The sequence below is a fragment of the Myxocyprinus asiaticus genome, chromosome 23 (assembly GCF_019703515.2).
Source record: "Myxocyprinus asiaticus isolate MX2 ecotype Aquarium Trade chromosome 23, UBuf_Myxa_2, whole genome shotgun sequence".
NCBI lineage: Eukaryota > Metazoa > Chordata > Actinopteri > Cypriniformes > Catostomidae > Myxocyprinus > Myxocyprinus asiaticus.
In genome coordinates this window covers 29010610-29037635 of record NC_059366.1, presented here as the reverse complement: position 1 = coordinate 29037635, position 27026 = coordinate 29010610, and the positions used below count along the sequence as shown (strand labels likewise).

The 27026-nt window shown below is 41.1% G+C and overlaps 1 protein-coding gene across 9 annotated transcripts in view; it reads right to left on the bottom strand.

Moving 5' to 3' along the window:
* LOC127414107 (transforming acidic coiled-coil-containing protein 2-like) overlaps nucleotides 1-27026 on the bottom strand; it is a 77199-nt gene that overhangs the window by 9098 nt on the left and 41075 nt on the right. For 3 of the 9 annotated variants that reach the window (XM_051651857.1, XM_051651858.1, XM_051651859.1), the window contains exons 5-12: nucleotides 10723-10850; nucleotides 8339-9785; nucleotides 6383-6443; nucleotides 5984-6242; nucleotides 5276-5325; nucleotides 5056-5165; nucleotides 4080-4218; nucleotides 3535-3717 (exon numbers count right to left, since the gene is read on the bottom strand). In XM_051651857.1, coding sequence (XP_051507817.1) covers nucleotides 3535-3717; nucleotides 4080-4218; nucleotides 5056-5165; nucleotides 5276-5325; nucleotides 5984-6242; nucleotides 6383-6443; nucleotides 8339-9785; nucleotides 10723-10850 — 2377 coding nt within the window. Of the gene's footprint in view, nucleotides 1-723; nucleotides 787-1910; nucleotides 2004-3534; nucleotides 3718-4079; nucleotides 4219-5055; nucleotides 5166-5275; nucleotides 5326-5983; nucleotides 6243-6382; nucleotides 6444-8338; nucleotides 9786-10722; nucleotides 10851-27026 lie in introns of all 9 variants that reach the window. The other 6 variants (XM_051651855.1, XM_051651856.1, XM_051651853.1 and 3 more) reach the window with 5 other exon arrangements.

Here is a 27026-nt window from a genome sequence, read left to right as displayed (position 1 = left end):
GTTAAGTAGATAGTCCTATTAAATGTGTCTGGAACATGAGACTTGATGTGTTGTTAGGGTGTAAGATGTGACTGTCTTTGAAACCCACAGAGTTTTGAGTCTATTTTGTTGCTCCTAGTAAATTTAGCAATTCAGAATGCGCAGGGGAAGCACACTCGTGACATTTTTGTTTACGATTAAAGAAATACTCTAATATGTAAGTTTCTTAAACAGTATTTTTGTCATGATTTGTAAGGAAAAAGTCTGTAAACATCTTTAAAACAAAATACATTCATTCATTTTTTTTTCTTTAAGAATAAATCTAACAAAGTGAGTGAGGTTAATACTTACAACAAGAAAAAAAAAACTATTTGCCAATGGGATAAGGAAAATGTAAAACAAATAAGATATATTCTCTGAAAATAAGTATTATCTCACACAAATTTGCTTTGCAAGTAAATTAATCTTATTTAAAGGATGTTTAAGCACTTTTTACTGAAAAACAAGAAAAAAATACTGATTATGAAAAAGTAAACCTAACATCTTTTAAAACTTCATGTAAAATATTTACAGTAAACAAAGAGGATTGGAGAAGGATGTTATGTTCTTGTTTCTAGGCCTATTTTGGCAGTGGGGATGCGGTTTATGGTGGTTTAGACTAATGGTGGTACAGGGACAGTGTAGTTAGCATATATGAACTAGTTCTAGTTAAACTACAGCAGAATTTCTTTCTGTCCATCTTACTTTAGCCATTGAGATAGAACCGTTGAGATTCCAGCGGCGTGGGCTGGGCTTCATGAAGCAAGACTGTGAAGCGTGCAGGACAACATCATGAGAATGGAGTGGGAAGAAAATATGAGGTGTGTTAGAGGGGTTGTGTGCATGTTTGAGTATACGAGATAAGGCGATTTGTCTGTTCATTCCATTTCCTGTACAAATGCTGAAACTGAAGTGGTTGAGTCATCTAAAATGACAATTCCAAAGGTCAGACTGAAAGCAGATCTGATCAGAGCTAAGCATAACATTAAGACACACCAGTGGCCTCCAAAAAGGCATTCAAATGGTATGCATGTCCACAGTTTTCCAATGAGTTAGTGTACATTAGCAACAATCGAAATCAGGAACCAACAGAAATGTGACATGGAAATATGCCAAAAATTACAGCTTTCACTTTCAACTTAATGCTTAGGAAAAGCAATATTTTCCTGAACAATATATTTACAGATCTGTATTAACATATCTACAGAACAAAATGTAAATTCTGTCATCCTCAAATGTTCCAAACTCATATGACTTTCTTTTTCCATGGAACGAAAGAGATGTTGGACAGAATGTTACACACAGTTACCATTCAATTTCATTGCATTTTTTTTAAATGTATTGTGTACATAAATATTTGTATGGTGACTGAGGCTAACATTCTGCATAACATCTCCTTTTGTGTTCCAGGGGAAAAAAAGAAAGTTATTTGTGCTTCGAGCAACCTGAGGTTGAGTAAATGATTAAAGATTTTTCATTTTTGGGTGAACTAAACATTTAATTTTTTTTATTAAAGTAGGGTTCCAAGTCACATTAATCTTTGTCTCTAGGCATCTTCTGTCCAGGCAAACATGCAGGATTGTCACAAAGCCCTGGGAGAAGACACACCACTCTTGCTCAAGAGGGTGCTGGATTGGGATAGAGTAGCACCAATCAGGGGGCAGGAGCCAAGTTAGAGATGTCACATGGGGAGAATCAAGGGGTGAGATGTCATGTCCACAGTATGGTGAGATAGTTTACAGGTAGGTATTCACACTCATACCAAAGGTGCAGTCAGGGGGCTCAGATCAGGGGGATATCAAACACACATGCTTACACACGCACACAAACACACGCTCACACACACACACACACGCACACACACACAGGTGCGGGCTGGCTCAGCGCAGTACCTGAGGGGACACAGTGGACAAAGAGGGGCTCTGAGAGATGTTTTTGGCTACCTGTAGAGCCTCTATCCTCAGGGCTGCGAGCACCAGCTCCTCCTGGGCCACAGGGGTGGGGGGTGGGGGTGGGGGGGCAGTGACCCATGGAGTGAGGGTAGGGGGCAAGGAGGAAAAGAGGGTTTAGAGTTGTACTGGCTCCACTCAAAAACTAAGCCTGAGAGGAAAAAAACGTGCATATACACGACACAGACACTCATAAACATTTTACTGTGAAAGTTATGAATGAGGACAGATCCATCCATCCTTCTCAAGATTTGTATTACTAGTTTTTCTCAGTTATATACTTAGATTTTTCTGCATGCCATCCTGTCTTGCCCACAGTTCAGCATTAAACCTTTCAAAGTATACTCTTTTAAGGGCAAGTCCATACTGATGCGCTCAGCACATGCATACTATGACTGCTATGTGATACTATTTTAGCACAGTTAACGGGATAGCGCATGCGGCAATAATACGTAAAGACGCAAAGTATCTGTATGTTCAGAAAAACTAGGCTTCACGCAGACTGTCCGTGCGTACTGTGCAGATGACAAAATTTGTATCATGAGAACTGTGCAAATAAAGGTATGCGGAAAAAAAAGTTTTGACTATCAGCATAAAATCTGGTCCACATAGCAGCTTATTCTGGCCAAGAACTGCCCACTTAGCTACGAAGAGATGTCACATGGGGAGAATCTTTGCAGCTGCAAGTTTCATATTTCCCGATCTTTCAGACTGAGAGGAAGACAGTGGTTTACATATTAAACAGACCCCATGTATGAATGTTATGTGCCCTATGTGATAAACCCATCAAATTACCTTTCTTAAGTTGTTTCTTCTAAAACAACAATCATTTTTAACCCATAGTATTAGTCGAACAAATTGTTAATGCCAGTTAATCAGATTACAATCTACATCCTTAAAATTTTGTTGTTATGTGTAATTTCGAGCAGGGGTTGTCTGAAATAGATAACACCATAATAATAGACTGATGTAGAAAAAAAAAATTATGCAAATAAGGGGGCAGCAGTCTATTGGCAGAATTTCTCTCTGTCCAAAAGTACTTTGTACTGTATAAGTACTGATTATTTCACAGACAAAACTCAGAAAACAAAGTGGAATATAATGTTCTGTTCATGGATATCTAGATTACTTGCTACTAAGTAGCAGGCACATTTTGTGATTAGTTTTTCCTCAAAAGTGATCATTGTATCAACCTGACTAGACTAGAGCTTCATAAATCAAGAAAGTGCTTTCCAGTTCTGTGTGCAATACACATTAGACAGCGGTTTATGGGCATGTTGTTTGAGACTGTGAGTACATTTCTTCTGACCCCAGCATAAGACAAAACAACTTTGAACAAAGAAAATGAAAGACAAAACAAACATGGCAAACAAGGTACATCAAACACAGAACTGGAGGACAAACAAACACAGTAAAACACAGCTGGGTAAAGACACGCACACACTCACAGGCACACTCACACACACACATACACACACATACACACACACACACACACACACACACATACACAGTAAATGTCCAGGGGAGAAGAAATAGTTTGGCAGGTAAACTTCTTTCTACACACCTGCAGTTTTTGAGCGAAGGCAGTGGGGTTGGTCTCTGCCAGGTCAGGCTCCAGGTAGCTGAGAGGGGCAGTTGAATCAGACAGCCTGTCTAAGAGGGGCAGATCAGAGGGGTCCATGGGGCCCTGGACAAGGGACTGTGATGGGACCGAGAGCAGGAGAGGGACACGAGGAATGGGGGATGTCTGGTTGTCAGTGAGGCAAAGCAAGGTCTTTTTTATCCTAGTGCATGATAAAACTTCTACAATGGCTTTTTGAGGCCTTGAATTAAAATTATGCAATGATGATTCTGGTCAGGACATATTGTGTCATGTAATATAAGCTGTACGCAAAGCATAAGAATCATTATCTAAAATAAAAATTGTGTTTGACTGTAAACGCATTGCAATGTAAATAAAAAAAAATAATAATGCAACATTTAATCTTCACAAATGCGTTACACCTGTCCTAGACTGTATGAACTCTACATTATCTGAGGTAATGAAATAAATGCACTCTTTACAATGGTGTTGATCTATGTTTCATTGTTTGATTGGTTTGCACTTACCACTCCATCTCTCTCATTGCTCTGCGCTCGACTCTCCCTCTTTCTGCTTTTCTCTGAGGCCAAGGGCTCACGAGTGCCATGTGATGGCAGAACAGATGATTTTCCTTGTGAGAGCTGAGCCTCCATCTCCTCAAAGCTCCTGTGAAGTAGTAGACAAACAATAAATCATGTTTGTAAATTAGACAAACATGAAATACACTACCAATTAAAATACATGGTTTTAAAGACCCCATGTATGTAAAATTGATTTTCTTAAGCTTTCAATCCATTTCTGCTAGTTTTAAGGGCATTTATATTGTAGTGTATTCATAAAAGTTGACAAAATAACTTTTAGCAGAAATATATTTTTTAAATGTACAGTCTTTATTGGGAAAATTAAAAATATTGATGACACATCCAGCACTCAGGGTGTCAACAAAAATGTCTACAATACAATGGTCTGTTGAATAAGAATGTCCCCTCCCCCTAAATACTACCTGCCATTGAGCTATCCAGGCAGCAGTCAAGGACAAATAGAAATCCATACTCTAAAATATCTACTCTAATATGATAAAATATTTAAGATTTACATGTTGCTTGTCAAAAAATGTATTTCCTTATAAAACATGGCTACTTTTGAATGGCAGTCAATGGAGCAAAATACTTTTCGGCAGTATAATGATGAGATTATTGCATCAATCAGCAGTGGCTGAAGCTAACTGCCGAAGCATACCAACCAAACCCTGGCCTCTTAATTGCAATCTGACTAGCAATAGCATAAGCAAATCATGATTAATGACTGTATTGAAAACTTAAGCCTACTGGACCTTGGATTGGACTGGACAAAAAAAAAAAAGGGACAATCCATTCCTGCCCTCTCCTTAAGTTTCAATGGAAATATGACAACACAGCAGGACTGAAAATTATACTTGTCAAGTGATTTCATAGGGACTAAGTAATATATGTTTTTGTATGTATGTGTGTGTGTGTAGTTTACCCAGTGCAAGGGGAGTTAGGCTCTGAATCATGCATGCTAGTGATCTTCTTTGGACTGTCATTCACAGAGTCCAGCTTTAGGTAAAGTGAGGGCTTCTTCATTGAAAGAGGCTGCAAACAAACACATATGCACTCACACAAACACAAAGGACTGTAATCTAGTATTAGTTCAGTGTCTGTCACATACATTATGTCTGTCTATGGGTCAGGTAGATACTTACAGGTGCAGAGGAGCCAATCTTTTCCATGTACTCAATCTCATAGTCTGTAACTGCAGAGTAGACAATTAACTATATGTAAACTTTAAAATATGTAATATTTTTTAATGGTTTAAATTAAGGCTTGGAAATAACATATGGCTGACGAAGACAAGAGCATACTTTGTACACTGATCATCAGTTTACAGACTGACAAGACCAACATGAGAGTGGCACTACAATTCATCTGCTCCTCTACCAGTGACCCAGTTAGTTTCAAACAGATGCTGCTCCAGGGTCCAATTGGTTCCCTATAGGTCAATTTGGGGTTGCAGCCAAAGAAGGATCATTAACACAGTTGAATGATCACATATTGTTTTGAAATCTTTTGAGAAAAAACAAAAAAAAACAAAGCCTATTCCTATTCATCCAAGAGCTCTACATAAATTCTAAAATCAGGAGGTAATTTAGCACCAGAGACATCAGGCCCTTTTGTGTGTGTGTGTGTGTGTGTGTGTGCATTTTTTGCACTGATTTGGGGGGCAAAATTAGCCAAATTGTCTAATACAGGAACACTCCAAGGGTGGTGAATGTATAGAACTTTGTGAATGATGAGTATAACAATTTTGCAGAACTTCCTGCAGAGTTTTGTGGGCGCAAATTCTGTGTGAATCTGCTCATGATTAGTGATGACGGAGTGATATGATGACTTGAATTATGATTAATTCTTACCATCATTTTGTGAGGGTAAACTGTTCTTGTTGACAAAAGCTGTAAAGTCAGATGGCTGGGGAAAATCTTGAGGATCAGAGTTCAGCTCCACCTCCACGTCATGTCGAGTTGCCCATTTCTGATTGGTGGAGGAGGCCAGTTTCTCCTCGTCAGTGGCGTGATCCTGTGAAGGGTCAGGACTGGCGTCGGGTGTGTGTTCCTGCAGGTGATGATGTGTGTGTGAGGTGGAGGGCGAGAGTGGAGAACACACAGGACAACACTGTTATGATATGAGATGACAGCGAAGGGGAGACACAGACCATCCTCACAATGAATGTCTGCATTAGTGACTGTGCCATAGTGAGTGTGATTGCATGTGTATATTTGCATGTGTGCTTTTGTGCTTGCGTTTGAACATACTTGTGCAGACTGCTCAGTAATCGGAGACCTCTTTGGCGACTTCTTCACTCTAAAAGTGTTACTGTTTAAGAAAACAAGACAAGTTATGTTAAGTGCTGTGCTAAGAGAATCAACTTGGAATAATAGAAAAAACATATCTCTTATTGGGACATTGGAGTGTGTCCTCCTACTTTCTGTTTTTCTGCTAATACCTTTATAAATCTATTAGTCTCCACCAACCACCCTATTCATGGTACACACTATTTCTCTGAAAGATACAGTTAGTTTTCTCTTTTAACTGAGTATTACATAACTGCTGTGTTGTTCTGATAAATGTCTAAGAAAACATTTATTTGACAAGTAATTCTACCACGAAATGTGGTGCTTACTATTAAGGATTAAATCGTATGAGTGAGTTAATATTTTAATAGTGCAGAATAAAATGGAATACTCAAATATTACATCATGATGAGTGCTATTATTTTAATATTTGAATGTTACATTGTGCCATTTGTGTTTTTTATGAAAACGCATTCTAACATTTTATTTTACATAATTTAAGGAAAACTTCATGCTATACTTTATAGAATCACATAGTGATCTTTACCCAGCTGAAATTAAAAGAGCAACAGATATTAGAGATTAATTGGAACTTATGATGATTATCCAGTAAATATTTGTGGTTTTGAAGTAGGACATGGAAATAAAAAGGTCCTGTTCTCAATACTCCACAGTCTCAGCCCTGACCTAATGACAGTTAATATTAATCACTTAAACCCCCGTCAAATTGTTCATATTAATCACTTAAACCCCTGTCAAATTGCACACTGACCAAACAAAGTATGTATTTATAACAGTGCTTTGCTGTTGCCTTTGTTGACCTTTGGCTCATTTCTTAAGTGTAATGTAAACAATCTCATTTCAATAATATCCTTCCTTCACTCCACCTGTCAAAAGGTTATGAACATTGGTTTTTGACCGGGGGGCACTGGTGTGGAACAAGATAAAGGAACATCCTTGCATTGTGAGAAATCTGGAGAGGAAAGTATGCAGCTGAGCAAATTATATTAGATGGATTCATCTGAAAGTATGCAACATATTCAGACAACTGAACTGCGATAGAACCTGCCATGTTCATTTTAACAACTAGCCTTGGTTTCCACAACCCCAAGTAGCAAAAACAATGATAACAAACTCTCTAATATATGCCTGACTGCCCTACTGAAAAGACAAGCTTAGATGAGCATGAATTTCCATGTTCGTCCAGGCTGGTTTATATTGGTTTGGAGCTGGTTACTTTGTTTGACCAGCATTGTCTGTCTGATGAAGCTGCTTGACCAAAGTAGTCTTGCTGGTTAGGCTTGTTAAGCAACCTGGTGGGAACAAACAAACACACCAGCATCCCCTTGCTGCGGACCAACATCCAAAACACAACAAAAGTTGGGGACCAGTTACTGTATGCTGGTCATTTCAGCAGGGTCAGTAAAGGTGCCTGGATTCAGTGGGAAACAATCAAACGGTAATACTTATTTGAGAATATCAACTGAAGAGGAGCAAAGTACGTTTAATGACTGATTAAGAATGATATGAAATCAGTGGAGTTTATATTAAATGGGTGATATATTAAATGAAGAACAATGCAGTCTAAGCTGAACAAATGAACTCTTAAAAAAATCTTAAATAAGTTATGTTATTACTGATGCTGACATATTTTCTCTCTCTACTTACAAGAAACAATACAGAGAGGAGAAATTGCTGGACTTCCTGTTATATATGAGATCAACAGAAAGATAGATGACAGAGAGGCTGACACATACTGTACTAATCAACACAATCACCCACACACATCCAGAAAGATACAAGGAAACATGAGAACATTTGCATGACAAGCACTGAACACAAGAGTACAAAAAGAGTACAAAAAATGAACAGCACACATTATGCCACCATTTAAAAAGAAAATGGCAGCAGACTTACGATTTAAGAGGCTTCTTCTTAATTTTGGCAGGTTTGTTCTTGTTGTGGTCCTCCAAATCAACAATGTTATCATTGTCATTGTCATTGGTGGACAGGTCAAAAGAGCCAGACTTTGGAGGTGAGTTCCCCATCTTTTTGGATGGTTTGAAGGGATCGACAGAGTCATCAAAAGAGTTTGGATCAAAGCTATAAGTTCCTCTAGACAGGCGAGGAGATTTGGGGATGCCGCAGTTCGAAGAAAATGGATTGAAATTTGGGTCATCCCACTTGCTTGGGTCAAAGTTATACGATGCTTTGGGGATAGGGATATCATCATTGTCATTTGAAAGCTGTTTGACAGGTGCATTGTCTAGCTGCTCTGTTTGAGGTGGAGGGGCCTTCTTAATCCCCAGTTTTGGCTTTCTAATGGGCATCTTGGCTCCTGGCTTCTTGCCCAGTTTTTTGGGTGGAGGGGTGTTGCGTGGCACCTCTCCACTGTCCTCTGAATAGTCAAACTCCAGTCTGACTGGTTGTCGCTTTACGATTGACTGTTCCTCGATGCTGAGGGGTTGCTCTGTAGGGGAAGGGGCACAGGGCTCCTCTACAGCAACAGAGGTGCTTTGAAGGGAGTCTGAAAGTGATGTAAATTCAGCTTTCCTGTCCAAGAATGGCGAGTTAGCAACTTTACTGCCTCCCGTATGGAACGGATCAATGTTCTCAAAGTTGTCTGGATTCCATTTGTAGGAGGCACTGGGAGGGATAGGAGATTCCTCGTCAGGGACAACTGGGGTCTCAGGTACTGAATCAGGAACCTCTGCTTGGAGCTGAGCTGATATTGAGGCAAGAGTAGGTGTGATCTCCTCAGCCAAAGGTGGAGGACTCTCCACTCGAGATTTTAACCTGTTCCTCTTTAAGGTACCAGCAGGGCTAGGACTAGGGCTGGGTGAAGCACCGTCCCTCTCTTGAGTTTTCAAGGGGCTTTCAGCATGGGGTTTCCCCCTCTTTTTCTCTTCCGGTGTGCTGCTTGAAGAAGCAGGTTTGCATGAGGAGCTCTCTGGATTTGAGTTCTGCCTTGAAAGAGGCTCCTTCTTTAAAGAAGCTGGATGGGGCTTCTTTGCTTTGCAGAGGGTTCCTGGAGCACTTTCGGTTCCTATGCTGAAGGACTCTGTTCGTGGGTGAAAGGGTTTGTCAGACGTATCTCCTGAGGATTTGTCTCCTGGGCTCTCTAAGTCACCAGACTGTAGGCTTAGTGAGCGGGTAAGAGGAGCACGACCCTCTCGGCTAGGCGGCCCAGACCCTAAATTTGATTCTGGGAAGGGGTCGGTAGCAATTAAGTAGTCAAGGTTGTAGGTGCCGCTGGCAGCTATTGGTTGGTCCTCATCAAAGACAGCAGATTGAGATCGACTAGGAGGTTGAACAAGTAATGGGTCTTTAGCTTCACTGGCAGTGGGGTCAACGGTGGAAGAAACTGTAAAGACGGAGTAAAAATGACACTATTGTTAAACATTTGGACAAACAGAATTTGCTTTGAAGTTCACAGTTCACAAAATGGTACCCGCATTACCATGTCTCACAGACATATTGATATTATTTATTTATATCAAAATTACAGAAATTCAAATGACAGAAAATTACAGAAGAAGAGAGTACAGAAGCAGTTTTTTTGCCAGATTGTATGGCTCTGCAGCTGGAGACTATTTTGGCTATTTTTTGAGAAACATTCAATGCTTATACAGCACATCTTCACTAGAGGGAGTATGCATTAAGTGTTCCATACGAAAGATCTGCAAGCAGGTAGTACTCCTGTCAATGGAAATTAAAAAGGCAGTCTTTTCCTGCTTTTTCTTGGAATTATTGTTTTATACAGAGCTTCATGGTTGTAATTAAACAAAATAAGCAAGAAAACTTAAAATAAAAAGCCATGAAAAGATACATGTATGGTAGGATAAAGAAGCATCCAAGCAAACAAAGATTTGCATCAAAATATTTTACAGTAGCTCATAAGATTTCTTGATCTGACAACCTAATATTTGTGTTTTTTTATTATTACATTTCCTGGGTTCCAGAGATAAAGGGATATTTTACCCTAAAATTTAAATTTTGTCATTTACTCACCCTCTTGTTATTCCAAACCCCAATTATTTTCTTTCTTCCATGGAACACAAAGGGAGATGTTAGGCAAAATGTTAGGGACTGACAGCCTCAGTCATTATAAGAATGGCATCATTATTCTTAAAAATTTCTAATGCGTTTCACGGATGAAAGAAAGTCATACGGGTATGGAAAGACATGGAAAGTGGGAAAAAATGACAGAATTTTCATATTTGGATGAATTCACACTTTAAAATCAGTTGTGTTGTGGGTTGCAATAGTACGGAGGTCCAACCTTAGCCCCTCTCTCTCACCTGTTTGTCCTAAAGACAACGACTCTAAGCTGGTGCCAGGAGGCTCTAATGCGGGCACTGGTGGGGAAGCAGACTTCACAGGGGTAGTAGACTCAGGGGTTTCGAACGCTCCGTCTGAGTCTGAGCTCCTACAAAAGAGAAATTAAAGAGAAAGAAGAGTTGATTTAATACTATCAAACATAGGATCTGGTTTGTGTCTCCATACAAAACTGTACATCCAATCAAGCACTACCATGTGAAAAATCAAGCAATATCATTTTATTAGGCAGTATATTACTGCACATCACAGCTCACATTTACACTATAGGATCAAATAAATTCTGCCACACCTATATTAAACAATAATTAATGGTTTCCCAAACCTTATAAAAAAAGGTCTGCATCAGCATCTGCTCCTTTCTATCAGTCCCTGGTGGAGTATTATAGATTGAAATTAAAGCACTGAACCTGCAGCTAAGAGACCAATAGCAGAAGCTCAAACACGTATTCTCAGCTCAGCCACGGTTTGCCTTTCCACTCTTTTCTCTCTCATTCACTATATTAACTCGTCATTTTATTTTTACCTACAATTTATCAAAGAGAAGGAACTTTTTTTCATATAAAACAGATTTTAATGAAATTTCAGCCCATATTGATAATACCCATGTAGCTTTTTTATCCTTGATGTAACAAAATGTGGGGTTTTGTGAAAAAATAAAGGTATTTTAATCAGGTAGCTAATGTAACAGGTCCTGTTCGACCCGCTCCGAATGGGATTCAAATCGGCATCTCCGGCATGGGAGGCGGGTGCACGCTAACGAGGAGGCTAAAGGCTACAGCCTCTAGCATCAGTCGCTAGTGCGCCTCTTGAGGCAAGGGGAGTGAGGTTTTACATACTGCACAGCTATCTACCAGCTGGCTCCCGTTACACTAACATGTTGGCTGAATTTGTACACATTCAGCAGCAGTCGAAATACAGCAGCAAAGGCATAGCCACAGACAAATGTGCAGACCCCCCACTCAGTGTCACCGCATTACCCTGTCTATGAGCGCCTCTCCCTGCAGTTACCCCATGCTCACCTCTGCCTGCCTTGGATCATGTAGTCATTTCTGGAGCCCCAGCTGAGGTGCCTGAGGAGCCTTAGGGCTGGGTCTGCCCCATCCTCTCCTGGTGTCCCACCCAGCAGAGTGTCCCAGCCCCAGCGAGCCCACTGCAGCGGAGACAGAGCCTGCCATGCACTCACTGCCATGTTTGCGGGCAATCACAGATTTCCTAATGCTGATTACGCCTGTATCTGTATCAGTTTTATCGCTTTGTGTACTATGTGTCTTTCTCGCTTCTCTCCATCCATCCCCAATTAATATCCTGTGTTCTCTCCACTCTCGCTATCTCTCATTGACGCTGTGCTTCATCCAAATGGATTTGGTTGCAGATCCTTGCCTCTTGCAGACTCACTGCCCCCCCCCCCCCCCTCTCCCTCTCTCCCACTCCCACTCTCTCTCCAGTCTCAGACACATTTTCCCTCCCCCACAGTGAGCAGAGAAGCAGACTTTCCACTCTGGTTGCTGTAGTATAAGGATACATACTCAAAGATAGCAAAAGCAGGTTTTCTGTCTATATTGTAAACATTTTATTTTCTCCTTTTGCCCATCTTTGTCTCTCTATCTCTCAGGCAATGTCCACACTAACCTGTTTTTGTTTGAAATGTGTGTTTTCCATTTCTCAAGGTCATCGCTTTCCAAAGTATGCAGTACTAGAGAGCGTTTTCAAACGTCTCGATGTTCGTTGGAGGGAAACACTGTTTAAGTGTGGATGAGAGTCAAACATGTAGCAAAATCAATGCGTTTTCAAAAGAACGTGCTAGAGTCATACATCCGGTATTGCTACATCAAACTCTGATTAATGTATTTATGCCTTGACTTACAGTGCAACCGGAAAGTATTCACAACACTTCACTTTTTCCACATTTTGTTATGATACAGCCTTATTCCAAAATGGATTAAATTCATTATTTTCCTCAAAATTCTACAAACAATACCCCATAATGACAACGTGAAAGAAGTTTGTTTGAAATCTTTGCAAATGTATTAAAATAAAAAAATGAAAAAAAAAAAAAAAATAACGTACATAAATATTCACAGCCTTTGCCATGACACTCAAAATTGAGCTCAGGTGCATTCTGTTTCCACTGATCTTCCTTGAGATGTTTTAACAACTTGATTGGAGTCCACCTGTGGTAAATTCAGTTGATTGGACATGATTTGGAAAGGCACACACCTGTCTATATAAGGTCCCACAGTTAACAGTGCATGTCAGAGCACAAACCAAGCCATGAAGTCCAAGGAATTGTCTGTAGACCTCTGAGACAGGATTGTATCGAGGCACAGATCTGGGGAAGGGTACAGAAAAATTTCTGCAGCATTGAAGGTCCCAATGAGCACAGTGGCCTCCATCCGTAAATGGAAGAAGTTTGGAACCACCAGGACTCTTCCTAGAGCTGGCCGCCCGGCCAAACTGAGCGATCGGGGGAGAAGGGCCTTAGTCAGCGAGGTGACCAATAACCTGATGGTCACTCTGACAGAGCTCCAGCATTTCTCTTTGGAGAGAGGAGAACCTTCCAGAAGAACAACCATCTCTGCAGCACTCCACCAATCAGGCCTGTATGGTAGAGTGGCCAGACGGAAGCCACTCCTCAGTAAAAGGCACATGACAGCCCGCCTGGAGTTTGCCAAAAGGCACCTGAAGGACTCTCAGACCATGAGAAACAAAGATTGAACTCTCTGGCCTGAATGGCAAGCGTCATGTCTGGAGGAAACCAGGTACCGCTCATCACCTGGCCAATACCGTCCCTACAGTGAAGCAGCATCATGCTGTGGGGATGTTTTTCAGCTGCAGGAACTGGGAGACTTGTCAGGATTGAGGGAAAGATGAATGCAGTAATGTACAGAGAAATCCTTGATGAAAACCTGCTCCAGAGCGCTCTGGACCTCAGACTGGGGTGAAGGTTCATCTTCCAACAACGACCCCAAGCACACAGCCAAGGTAACAAGGAGTGGCTATGGGACAACTCTGTGAATGTCCTTGAGTGGCCCAGCCAGAGCCCAGACTTGAACCCGATTTAACATCTCGGGAGAGATCTGAAAATGGCTGTGCACTGACGTTCCCCATCCAACCTGATGGAGCTTGAGAGGTCCTGCAAAGAGAATGGGAGAAACTGCCCAAAAATAGGTGTGCCAAGCTTGTAGCATCATACTCAAAAAGACTTGAGGCTGTAATTGGCGCCAAAGGTGCTTCAACAAAGTATTGAGTAAAGGCTGTGAATACTTATGTACTTTTTTTTTTTCGTTTTTTATTTTTAATAAATTTGCAAAGATTTCAAACAAATTTTTCACGTTGTCATTATGGGGTATTGTTTGTAGAATTGAGGAAAATAATGAATTTAATCCATTTTGGAATAAGGCTGTAACGTAACAAAATCTGGAAAAAGTGAAGCGCTGTGAATACTTTCCGGATGCACTGTAAGTGCAATGAACACACATAGTCCCTCCTGTTTAGACAGAATATCTTGTGTTTTGGATGCTGGTTTCCATGCTGGTGTACTATTCCCTTCATGCTTTTAACTAGCTTAACCATCAAGTCTTTTATGGTTGACCAGCTTCACCAGCTAAGTTGTGCTGGCTATGAAAAATCCCAACCAGCTAGACCAGCTGGTTGTCAGAACATAGAGTATATTAGCAAAATAGATGATTTATTCTTCACTGAACACATAAAATTAGCAGAATGACTGGGAGGAAGTACTCATTAACTTTCTTGACCTGATCAGCCCACACAATGCTCTCACCCACAATAGGAGAGGATAAACAATGCATGTTGATCATAACATGATGTCATCCCAAATGCTCAAACATACACTCAATACACTCTGCACTACATGTGAGAACTACCCAATAAATATTTAGTAACATTTGTATCCAATAATCTCAAATGTCCAGGAAGGGGAGTCCTGATCATAAGAGGTATAAATCAATGGACAAAACAGTGGTTATAAGAATCTCAGGGATTAATACTCATCCCGAGTAGTTCAATGCCAATATCAATGGTATTTAATGCCCTTATTTGAAATAGACAGTAAAATAGAGCAAAATATATACTTTATTTTAAGTGTGGTAGGAAGATTACAATATCTAATTATGCTGATTATTATTCTAATTGCAAAGAACACATTTAAAATTAGAAGCAGTGTCATTTTTAGACATCAGGTGTAATTTGACAGCTTTAAGTGTTAATGGCATAATGAATTTGATGAAATGAGATCATTAGCAGTTGAGCATTTCAACCCTGTGTGAGGACATTTTCACATATCTGGCAAACACACCGTTGCCATGGTGACATATGCTCCCATGTGCTAGACAGCGCACATACTAGCAGCTTGCATAAAATCTTGGCCGGAGCCTCAAATTTCCTTCTTTTTCGCACAAAGCATATTAGGCCAAAAAAAAAAAGCCATTCCATTTATTTCTCGGTATGGGGTGGATTTAATTCTAAAAGGTCTGCTGAGGAAATTAGGTGGAACGTTGTATCATCAAGCTAATTCTCCCATCGAGGGTTTTTAAAAACGAAGAATGATTCTTCCACATTAGACTTTTATTTCTGAAAATCGCTTATGGAATACATCTCCGTTTACTTTGAAAATCTAACTGAACATATTTTATTAAATGCAACTGAGACAGGATTCTTTGCTAATTGTAAATGCAGGACTGGTGCTTTGGCACAAAAGGGAGTAACCAGAGTATCTGCATATGCTGCAGGATCAATGCATATTTCTGCTTTTAGTAAACATCTGCGATACATATAAGTTCAGATTTAATGTGAAAGGCAGAGAGGAAATGAATGAGGTGGTTGGTTTTTGGGTGAGTCTGTCTGCCTGGAGACAGCCGAGGGTTCCAGCTACAAACTCTGCTGTGAGTGTGACAAATGAGAATCCTGCTTAAACAAAGCGAACCTGAACTGAATAGAAAGCCATTACTCTGACAGAGAATAAAATTTAGCAAAAAGAGAGTACAAAGGTGTTATCAGTCATTAGCTATTACAATTAACTGCACTATGTACACATCTGCGAATTATATATACATATATTAATTAAATTCATTACAAAGCATAATAATACTTATAGTGGCACCAAAAATATTATCATGATCAATTTTGATTAAGTAAAAACATAAATAAATGGTGTGATTTGCCCATTTTGTGCCAGCTGACACGAAGTTCGTTTCCCCTATATTGTGGTAATGGCACAGAATGACCAGGAGAGGGAGACAAAAGAAAACAGTAAACGAGGGAGAGCGAAACTGGCAGTGCTCGAAATGGACACAGCCGTGTTACCTTCAATCTTACTGTTTTTTCATGCCATGATTCTCACCTTTAGAAGTCCCGAAAGATTTTTATCAAGTGTTAGCAGTGTATCCTTTAATATAGGTGCTGGTCATAACGGTTTTAATGAGTGGATAACTTCTTTCTTTGGTGGTTTAACAACCAGAATTTAATCAAGACGTTCAGAGTAAAAGCAAGTTATCTCTAAACTGATTAAACAGTTAAATCACAAAGGGTTAAAAAAAAGTGTATGTAATCAATGGTATGTATGGTATGCTATCCAAGCTGCAGTTACTGTATATCAGTGTGGAATGGATAAAATCCTTACCATTTTGATTATTTTTGATTAAGTTTAGGATGCTAACAATGAACACAACAGCTATATTAGATATTTAAGGTTGTGTGTATGTTCGGCGCCACTAGAGTCACCAAATGGAATTGACAAAATAATGGGTATAAACTGGCATTGACTTTGATTACTTGAACATTCTGCTATTGGTCAACAAACAAATATTCTGGCCCCAAACTCATACAAGCCATTGGTTGAGCCAATGTTGCCATCTTGGGCTGGTCAGTATTCTCAAACAAAAAGACCAATGATAAGATCATTGCACAGTGTTTACACTTTTTGGTTGTAATCAACCAACAAATGGATTAGTTGCCTCTGCATATTAAGCCGGGATAGGAGAAAGCATTTTAATATTGAAAAATGTTAACATCACTTAATTATCATATGGACCCCTATTTCATATCTGAAATGCTGGAGTTCAATAGCAAAAAACAATCGTTCATAAAGCAGTCATTTAAACAGGACCAAGCGGTTCTTCAGCAAAGAACTGTTTCCTCTCTCCCTCTCTGAAAGGATGCAATAATGCACCAGCTTTCACAACCAGAACTTTCAAATAATTCAGGCATTCTCTCAATATTTTATGTGTACTGCTGCAGCGCTGAGCTTACTTCAGGGTCTTCAGAGGCTTTAAGGAGTGTTGAGAGAGACAGGCAGAGAGTACCAGACTCAGTCATATGCATGCATCATCAAAGCCATCTGGGAAATCTCAAAACTGACACACCCAATGTTGCTCATTTTGAAACAGGGTTGTCAGAAGACAGGGTAAAGATCTAATGGACTATTTGATATGTACCCATGGTGTAACAGTGACACAGAGAGGACACAAAACCAGCCCCAATGACATGGTTTGAATGACAAAATTAAAGTTTTCATGAGGTTTTTGTTTCATGAGTTTCTTAAGTTTTATAACGGCACATCCCAGATATCCAGGAAGTCACAGAAGTGGTGGTTGGCCAATAGTACCTTCCTAAATATGTATATATATATATATATATATATATATATATATATATATATATATATATATATGCAAATTAATAGCAATTAGTGGCAAACGCAAAGAGATGTTGAAAAGCAGGTGTGTGAATTCAAGTGCAAGTCACATCAAATCAAATCAAATCAAATCACTTTATTGTCACACAGCCATATACACAAGTGCAATGGTGTGTGAAATTCTTGGGTGCAGTTCCGATCAACATAGCAGTCGTGACAGTGATGAGACAGTACCAATTTACAATAACATCAAATTAACACAGCACAATTTAAACATCTGATATACACATAATTACACTCAAAAATATACAAATAATAACATACACTGTACAGTATACAATACGCACTATATAGATACACATTATTCAATAAAAATAAAAAATACAAATATATAAAAAAGTATATATAGTATATATAGAATGTACAGTATTGTACTGTATTGACATTCAGGCTGTCGGTTGATAGTCAGTTGTTAAGAGAGAATATAATATAATAATAATATAATTTATGACAGTCTGGTGTTAGATATAAGAGTAAGGGTAATAAAGTGCAGTGCTGATGTATTTGATCTTGGGAGATCAAGATTTCAGAAGTCTGATTGCTTGGGGAAAGAAGCTATCATGGAGTCGGCTGGTGCGGGTCCTGATGCTGCGATACCGCCTACCTGATGGTAGCAGTGAGAACAGCCCATGGCTCGGGTGGCTGGAGTCTCTGATGATCCTCCGAGCTTTTTTCACACACCGCCTTGTATATATTTCCTGGAGGGAGGGAAGCTCACCTCCGATGATGTGTCTGGCAGTTCGCACCACCCTTTGCAGTGCTTTGCGGTTGTGGGTGGTGCTATTGCCGTACCAGGCGGAGATGCAGCCAGTCAGGATGCTCTCTACAGTGCAGGTGTAGAACCGTGTGAGGATGTGGCGGTTCATTCCAAACTTCCTCAGCCGTCTCAGGAAGAAGAGGCGCTGATGAGCCTTCTTCACAACGACTTCAGTGTGGATGGACCATGTGAGTTCCTCAGTGATGTGGACACCCAGGAACTTGAAGCTGCTGACTCTCTCCACTGGTGCTCCATTGATGGTGATGGGACTGTGTTCTCTGTCTTTTCTTCTGAAGTCCACCACAAGCTCCTTTGTCTTACTGATGTTGAGGGAGAGGTTGTGCTCCTGACACCAGTGTGTCAGAGTGTGCACCTCCTCTCTGTAGGCTGTTTCATCATTGTCAGTGATCAGACCTACCACCGTCGTGTCATCAGCAAACTTAATGATGGCATTGGAGCTATGTGTTGCCACACAGTCAAGTGTGTACAGGGAATACAGGAGTGGGCTGAGAACACAGCCCTGTGGGGCTCCAGTGTTGAGGGTCAGTGATGAGGAGATGTTGCTGCCTATTCTAACCACCTGGCGTCTGCTTGACAGGAAGTCCAGGATCCAGCTGCACAGCGAGCTGTTTAAGTCCAGAGCCCGGAGTTTTTCATCTAGTTTGGAGGGCACTATGGTGTTGAATGCTGAGCTGTAGTCTACAAACAGCATTCTCACATAAGTGATATTTATAACGTCCATGTCCATTTTTGCATAAAGACAAATACTGTAATGAATTAATTTATTAACTTAACATAGTACAATAGCAGCTAAGGTTGAGTATCGCTGTTTTAGTGGAGAGAGGCTGGATAAGAGCATTGTAAATATACCACTGATGAGAAGTTAAAGTTAACCCAGTCCCTGACTATTAAATAAAGCTGAGAATTGCACTAAAGATGTCTACTAAAATCTAATAACTAATTAAAGGATTTAAGTAGACCCAGACAGCCTGATGTAAGATCTAGAGACAAAGAGAAAATCATGATCCCAAACCATCTAATCAAGTCTAACTGAAAACCAACTAAATACATTATAACAAGGATTAGCTTCGGTTTGAAGATTGATAGATTTTATGTCAATGTGCACAGTGTCACTTGAGCACATGCTTCAAGTTTAAGTGAAGCTGATATTCAGTAAAACTGATAACCAAGCACGAAGCACATAAGGGATTGGAGATTAAGAAGCTCCATTTCTCTCTGTTCAATATACAGTTTTTTGCTTATGTACATGTGATCAAATAGAAGGTGCATTACAAGTGCATGACAATGTTTATGTTGCAGAAATGCCACAAAAATATTGCAAGCATAAAATGCATCATATATTAAAGAAAAAATCCAAGATTTATAACTTCCAAGCTCATGTTTGAGAGTTCCACCAACAGAGTGCATTGTAGTAGACATGAAAACTGGTAGCTGAACCACATTACAAAGCACCTGATATAAAGGTTTAAGAGTTGAAGGTCAAACTCACATGTAAACTATGCAGGTGTAGGGCAGTTATGTAAGAATTATCAAAAGGGATTGCATAAACCAAACTTTAGAAATGCTAAAACCAGTGTTAGTCATGGTTGAATGAGCAGCACTGTATGGTGGATGTACATTTCAGAGCTTATGCAGGTTTGAACTTTTCCATCATCCCCAGCTGTGTTGCCAAGAGCAACAAATTATAGTCTTTTTTGCACAAAGGTAATTTACTATAATAAAATGGCCATAGTGACTGAGGTGATAAGGATAAAATACTGTACAGCAGAATGCCTTATACATTACAATATGCATTTGATACAAAGTTATATACAGTGCATTTGGTTGGACAAGTGCCATCCCCCATCAGACATATTTTCATCAATTCAGTTGTGTTTACCTTTTCCTGTGGTGCTACTAAAATCATGCAGCCTCAGAGACAGAGGTTCTGGTCACGTGGAAACCAAGAAGTAGCTCATCAATTATGAGTATAATTCAGAGGTTCTATTTTCCTTCTAAGATTACATTTTGACTCTATTGATGGTTAGGTTTAGGGTTGGGGTTTGGATTAGTGATATGGTTAATAAAATACACATTCCTCTATTACTCGCTTTTGGTGCCACTCTGTGGGCATTTCCCCCTGAAGCTGGAGCTCAAATGCGCCCATGCCTGTATGTTTAACAACAATTCAGACTTTGGCGACTGGGGCAGTGGTTTGATTTTTGGTAAGCACAGACTGATTATAGCTGAATAAATTTCAACCTGCTGTCGCCTAATTAACAGTGAGATTGTTTCATGTGTTTATATTAAAACATTCTTCCACCTATACTTACACAAAATTGTGCATTTTAGGAGTCATTCTAAATCTACCTCTTCTGAGTGTCTAGAGCATAAATAACTTTCTAACTCTTCCCCATCCCCCCTTTCCTCCAATGCATATCAGTGTTCTATTTCAGCACCATCTCTCTCTCTCTCTTTCTCCCTCTCTCACTGCTGCAGCATTACCCTCCATCCCCCACAAAAACACACACATCTCTCCCTTATTAAATACAGTTATTACTGCCCAATCCAGACTGCAAAACCTCCAGACTGGAATGCACACACATCCGCAGACTATACAGAATTTTAAAAATACACATACACCAGAGAATTTCTACTGCCAACACATGGCAAACGTAAATAAACATCATGCATGATCATGACATTACAAAGAACAAACAATAACACTCCCCCTTCCTTTGTGATTGGTGATTCTCTATCTCTTTCAAATATTTGTAAGGATTTTAATGATTATATGAATGGTTTGAGTGGTTACGCAGGCATCGCTGAGAGGATACTCACATGCATTTGATCAGAGGTATTCAACAGAGACTCAAACCAGATGAGCCGTACATTTGTTACTAGACACATCCACCAAAACAACAACACCAGCGATGACAATGAGTTCATCAAGAGCCTCCCCCTTTCCTCTGTTCTTACTCACATGCTCTCTGGGCGCTCCTGAGAGGGACAGGGGGGCTGTCCATTCTCAACGGACTCCACTGCTCCCATCCTCTGCTATATGATCTCCACTGGCATCCGTTGTCCTCTTCCTACCCCCTCCTGCACCTCCTGTTCCTCCACGTCTTTTCGTCCTGAGAGCCCTTGGGCTGGAGTCAGGGCAGAGGAATAAAGGTTGGCTGGCTGACACAAGCTGCTTTGTTGCAGTAGAGCTGGACCAGATGGCATCAAGGGCATAAGGCTATCCAAAGTCAGCCCTAAGCATCTCTGCTCGCTCTCAATCTTTCTTTTGCTCTGTCGCACGCTTTCTACCTCTCTATCGCTTGCTTGTACTCTACATTGCAAAAGGGGGAGGCTGAATCTCTCTCTGTGTCCATGACAACAAAGCAGCTAAGCCTTGCAGGTAGAGATGTGGAACGTTGTGAAGACAAGTGAAAGAAGAGGGCAGCATAAGGGAGGGAGGGAATAAATGATGCTGCTGCTCTCTAGCAAGTCCGTCTTCTCATTGGATTGCTGTGCCATTTAGCAAGTGGCTGGCTGCTGGTCATCTCTCTAACCCCTCCCTCCCTAAAACTTTCTCTCTCTCCCAAGCTCTGTCTCTCTGCCTTTGTACCTCCCCAGGGACCAGACTGCTTTAAAATATGAGCATTTTTTCCCTGTCGATCTGAGCTCTCTTGTGGCCGATCAGCACAACAAACACAAAACAATAGCAGACATCAAGCTGAAAGGCATACAGTAGGCCTCTCTTTCACACACAGAGACACAGAAATGGAGACACGAAATCACTCTTGCCTTTTTATATAACACCTTTAATAGGCTCTGTGTGTCTCTCATGTTTTATTTATTTTACCAAAATCCAACCAATAATTAAAATATGGTTAACAAAGGAGACTAACAAAGTGAGTGTGCAATGAGAGATTCCCTCTTTCTCTTCCTCCTCCTCTTCTTCTTTCCTCCAGTGGCTGGCTCAAACAGGCTTACCTAGTCTTTTTACAAGGCAGTACAAATTGCATGCAGCATAATGGCAAGTACACAGTGCCTCAGTAGGGGTTAAATTAGTCCAGTGCCTTGAAGTCAAACCAGATAATCTATTAATATTTAGATACAGTTGGTCTATAAGTAGTTCAATACTGATGTCTGTCATTTTAATTCTGTTCTGTGTGCATTTGTTTAGTTTCCAGGCAAAGTAATAAAACTTTAGGCTACGTGGGAGCCCCTTATGATTCACATTGCATGCATTCACGTTACATGCATTTAATGGATCACTTTCATTAATCTCTATGCTTGAGCATCAGTCGAGCATCTGAATCTCCATCTTACTAAAGCCACCATTATTTCTTTATTTAAATTGTGTAATAGTTAATACATTTCGGTGCCTCGACAAGGTTACAAACAACTTCCATGTTATTTAGAATTGCCACATTATTTTCATGTTGAGAAGACAAATTCCTGGACATACTGGCCAAAGTGATCAGCACAAATTTGGACTGGACAGCTCCCGTAACAAAGTTCAAATTTATAACGAGCAATCTATGTGCTGTTTTGAGAAACAGGCGTTACTCCATCATAAAATAACGAGAGACGTTAGTTAAGATGATCGTACAAGCTTAAGTTGCAAAGTTATCGGGAAACCCAGCCATGGCTCACTTTTCTTAAAGTCTTAATTGCCTGTGATAAAATCAACCGGGTATATGAAAAATCAATGTGTCTTTTAGCAACTTTATCACAGCAGACAACATCCAATTAAATCAACTAACAGAGCATAAATGATTTCTCAAAATGTCTGTCTTATTTACTACTGCTAGCATCTTATAGATCTTAAATTCTTCTATTTACTCAAGTCAACACCAAGTTACCATGATATTCCTCATTTGTAAGTAGCCCTGGATAAAAGCGCCTGCTAAATGACTAAATGTAAATGTATGATCGCTCAACCCCCACTGTAATCAGAAAGGGTGAAAGCTGAAGAGTGCAATTTCTGTATCACTAGCACCACTTAACAGAATTTTCAAAAATAAACTTTTTTCATACAGCCTTTCAAATTCAAGGTTCTCAGATGACAGATCTCAGATCTAATTACAAACACACCATTGAGCTCGGAATATCAAAAAAATAAAATGATTACATTGTGCAAGAGTGTGTGATCTGGAAAAATAGAGTGAGAGACAACTTGTGTGAGATAGAAAAGAGTTCTCATTCAGCATCCAATTGCACCAAGTCTGGCTTGACAGACAGGACAATGCCTCTGTAAGGTCCCGCCCTTACCTGAGGGCATAAAAGGACCTGTACGAGCTACTTTCCTCAGTAGACATTCGCTTCTCGTGACATCTAAGCGGAATACTCACAGCTCGACTGGTTTTCACATTTGGCTCTCACGCAACAGTCTGTAGAACGACACATCCTTGGATCAGCTTCGCCAGCCGTGACTGCCATAGGAGTTCTAGTTAGTTTGCTGTTTTATTCAGCCTGCAAGCCACCCACGCTCGTTGGCCTTCATGTTTCTTTACGACTGTCCGCCTTTCCTTGTTGCTATTTTCCTTGCATCTCGGGCTAACCACCTGTTATTTGGTGGATTATTACTCAAGAGATTTTCTGTAACATGGCTCATCCCAAACCCTCTTCACCTGCTTGCGCTGGTAAACAGCAGTCGCGAGCATGCCCTGCCACCTGTGGAGCGCTTATTGCAGTATAAGCAATCTTTCTGCATTGTGTGCATGGGATTCAAACACGTGGAGGAGGCTCTCTCCTTCCCTGAAAATTGTAGCCATTGTACGTCCTTGCCAAGGAAACTCCTGCACCGTAGCCTCAAAGTAGCTGCTTCCCAAGGCAGTGAACTCGAGCATGACGATTTGGATGGAGGAAATGGCGATGACGTTGCAACTCTGGGGGTCCCCCAGACTTTGCCTTCTCTCAGTTGGATCGACCAAACTGAGGCTTTTTTACTCTAAGAATCTTCCCACTTCTTTGTTTGAGCACGAGCCTTCCGGCTCTGGGGATGACGATGCTGTGCTGGAGTGCTCGTAGGACGAGGAGGCCATCCGATTGGCTCAGGCTCAGCCAGTCAGCGGTTCGGCGGTGTTACCGCATGCCATCCTCCTCGAGGTGTGTGAGCGAGCGGCCGCTCGGCTCAACAACAAATGGCGGCCCTTCAAAATGCTGCCGATCAGGAGAGGATTGTTTATGACGGAAAACTGTTGGGGCCACCGGCCGGCCCGAGAAAACAGCTCCTGCCCATCCTTCCTGCATGCGCTAAGCATATGAAGCACTACTGGAGAGACCCGCCTGACCTTAAGCACGGTCTCATGGGTTTGGAGGTGAAGGATATGGCCGCGCTCTGTATGGGAGACCCCCACCCACTCACCATCAAACCATCAATAGCCAGACACCTTAAGCCCTCGCAAGGAGGTTTGCTTGTCCCCCCAAGCCCAACCTCTCTAATAAGATGGACCGCTTTGCTGCCTCCGCTGTTCGAGCTCTGAATGTTTCCTCCCTTCTTTCAGCCTACCAGGCTGAACTCATGGAAGATTTGGGTGAACATTTAGAGAAGGGCTCTCCTTCGCCCACGTTATGGAAGGAAATCGTCATGGTCAATCATCGTAATGCCCATCAGGCTGTCCAAGCCTCCGGCCATGCTATGGCTCTATCTGTCATGGGTGAACGCACACTGTGGCTGAATCTCTCTGGTCTGCCTGACAGTGAGAAGTGGCGCATTGTGGGAGCCCCAGTGGAAACTTGACAAGCTCTATTTGGTCTGGCTGTTGTCCTCTTGCAGCAGCGCTGCGACGACAAAAAGGAGGAGGACAAAGCTTTTAAATTGTGCCTTCCTAGAAAGTCCGCGCTCCACCAGGCTCCCACTGTACGGCCTGCCCAGGCCCCGACTTCCGGGCATTTTTACCAAAATATTTCTTTAAAGTTGCTGTCTTATAAAACAGCTTTACTCCTGGCGCTGGCATCAGCCAGGTGTGTCAGTGATCTGCATGCCCTATCTGTTCATTCTTCTTGTACAAGATTTTCCCCGGGCATGGATAAGGTTTCTCTAAGACCCAATCCAGCCTTTATGCATAAGTGCTTCCCTAAATTCACAGGGGAGGTGTTAGAGCTAAGTTCTTTCCACCCACCTCCTTTCACCTTTCTGGAACATGAGAGGCTGAATGCTTTGTGTCCTGTGCGTGCGCTCCACATGTATTTGCGCAGGACTGAGAATATCAAAAAGAGTGACCAGTTCTTTGTCTCATGGGCTTCCCCCACATGGGTAAACCTATATCAAAACAATGCCTTTCCCATTGGCTTGTGGAAGCAATATCTATGGCATATAGCTCTAAGGGGCTCCAGCCCCCCTTAGGCCTTAGGGACCACTCCAAGGAGGCATGGCTGCTTAATGGGCCCTGTTTCAGGGAGTCTCTCTGATAGACATTTGTTCAGCTGCATGTTGGGCTTCCCCCCACACTTTTGTCAGGTACTACCGACTTGATGTCGCCAGAACCCCAATAGCACATGCGGTTTTTAGGAGTGGGTTCTTCATAATGGATTCACCCATAACCCTTTCCCCCTCTCACTGTGTACATGTCACCCCATAGGTTTCACATCAAGCACTTTGCATGGCCTCTTCTCCCTTCTTTGTAATGTGTATGGGTTATAGAGCCTGCTAATATTATATAAGATGTGTCAGGCACTGCCTTTAATTAGGAGACCATCCATTTTGGCTGACAGCATCTCCCTGTGAGTGTATAGGGCAATCGGGGAGTTGTCCATATCTTCCCATAGGTGGATCTCGAACACGAGATGATGAAAGAGAATGATAGGTTACCTATTCTGTAACCCCAGTTCTCTGAATCATCAAGTGGAGAGATCCACCTATGGGAAGATATGGACAAGCTTATCCCGCTTGCTTCATGAGAAGCGAATATGCTCACTGAGGAAAGTAGCGCATACAGGTCCTTTTATGCTCTCAGGTAATGGTGGGGTCTTACAGCGGCATTGGACATGTGCTCTTGTCTGTCAAGCCAGACTTGGTGCAACTGGATGCTTCTGCAGAGGACAGGTGCATATGCCCTTCCCTTAGGTGGATCTCTCCACTCAATATTTCAGAGAACTGGGGTTACAGAATAGGTAACCTATCATTTTTCTGCCTAAAGGGCAGTGGCAGTGATTCACAGAGGTCTGGTTAACCCATACTGATTTACAGTGTGACGCATCATCAGTTGTGGAGATTTGGGAGATTGACGGGGGGCTCTGAAACATGAGGACTATAAATCTATTGTTCACTTATGAGAAAGCTGAACAAAGAGCTTTCCACACATATCAGCCTATCCACTTATTGAGCCCAAGGTCTGGTAAAAGAGCTAAGGTCTTCATACCACTGCTTATCTGAAAAGATGTTGTGTTCCTGTGTTGGTGTGCAACATGGAAACTAATTCATAAGATCTCTTCTTAAAGGGATAATTCACCCAAAAATGTACATTTTGTTATTATTTACTCACACTCATGCTGTTCCAAATCCGACGCTCTTTCATGCATGGAACACAAAAGGAGTTGTTTGAGCTGCTCTTTTCCTTACAATGAAAGTGAATTGTGACCACGATTGTATGGAAAGGGTAGCTTGGGCGTTCTACTAAATGAGAGTGAGAAAATGATAACAGAATGTTTGGGTGAACTTTCCCTTCAAGTTTCAGAGATAAACCTGATTGTGTACAAATTAAATCTTCAAAAAAGAAATCCATAAAAAAAAACAAAAAAAATTAAAGCATACTATGAGCACAGCATAGAACCACTAATGCATAAAGAGTGTTCAGAAC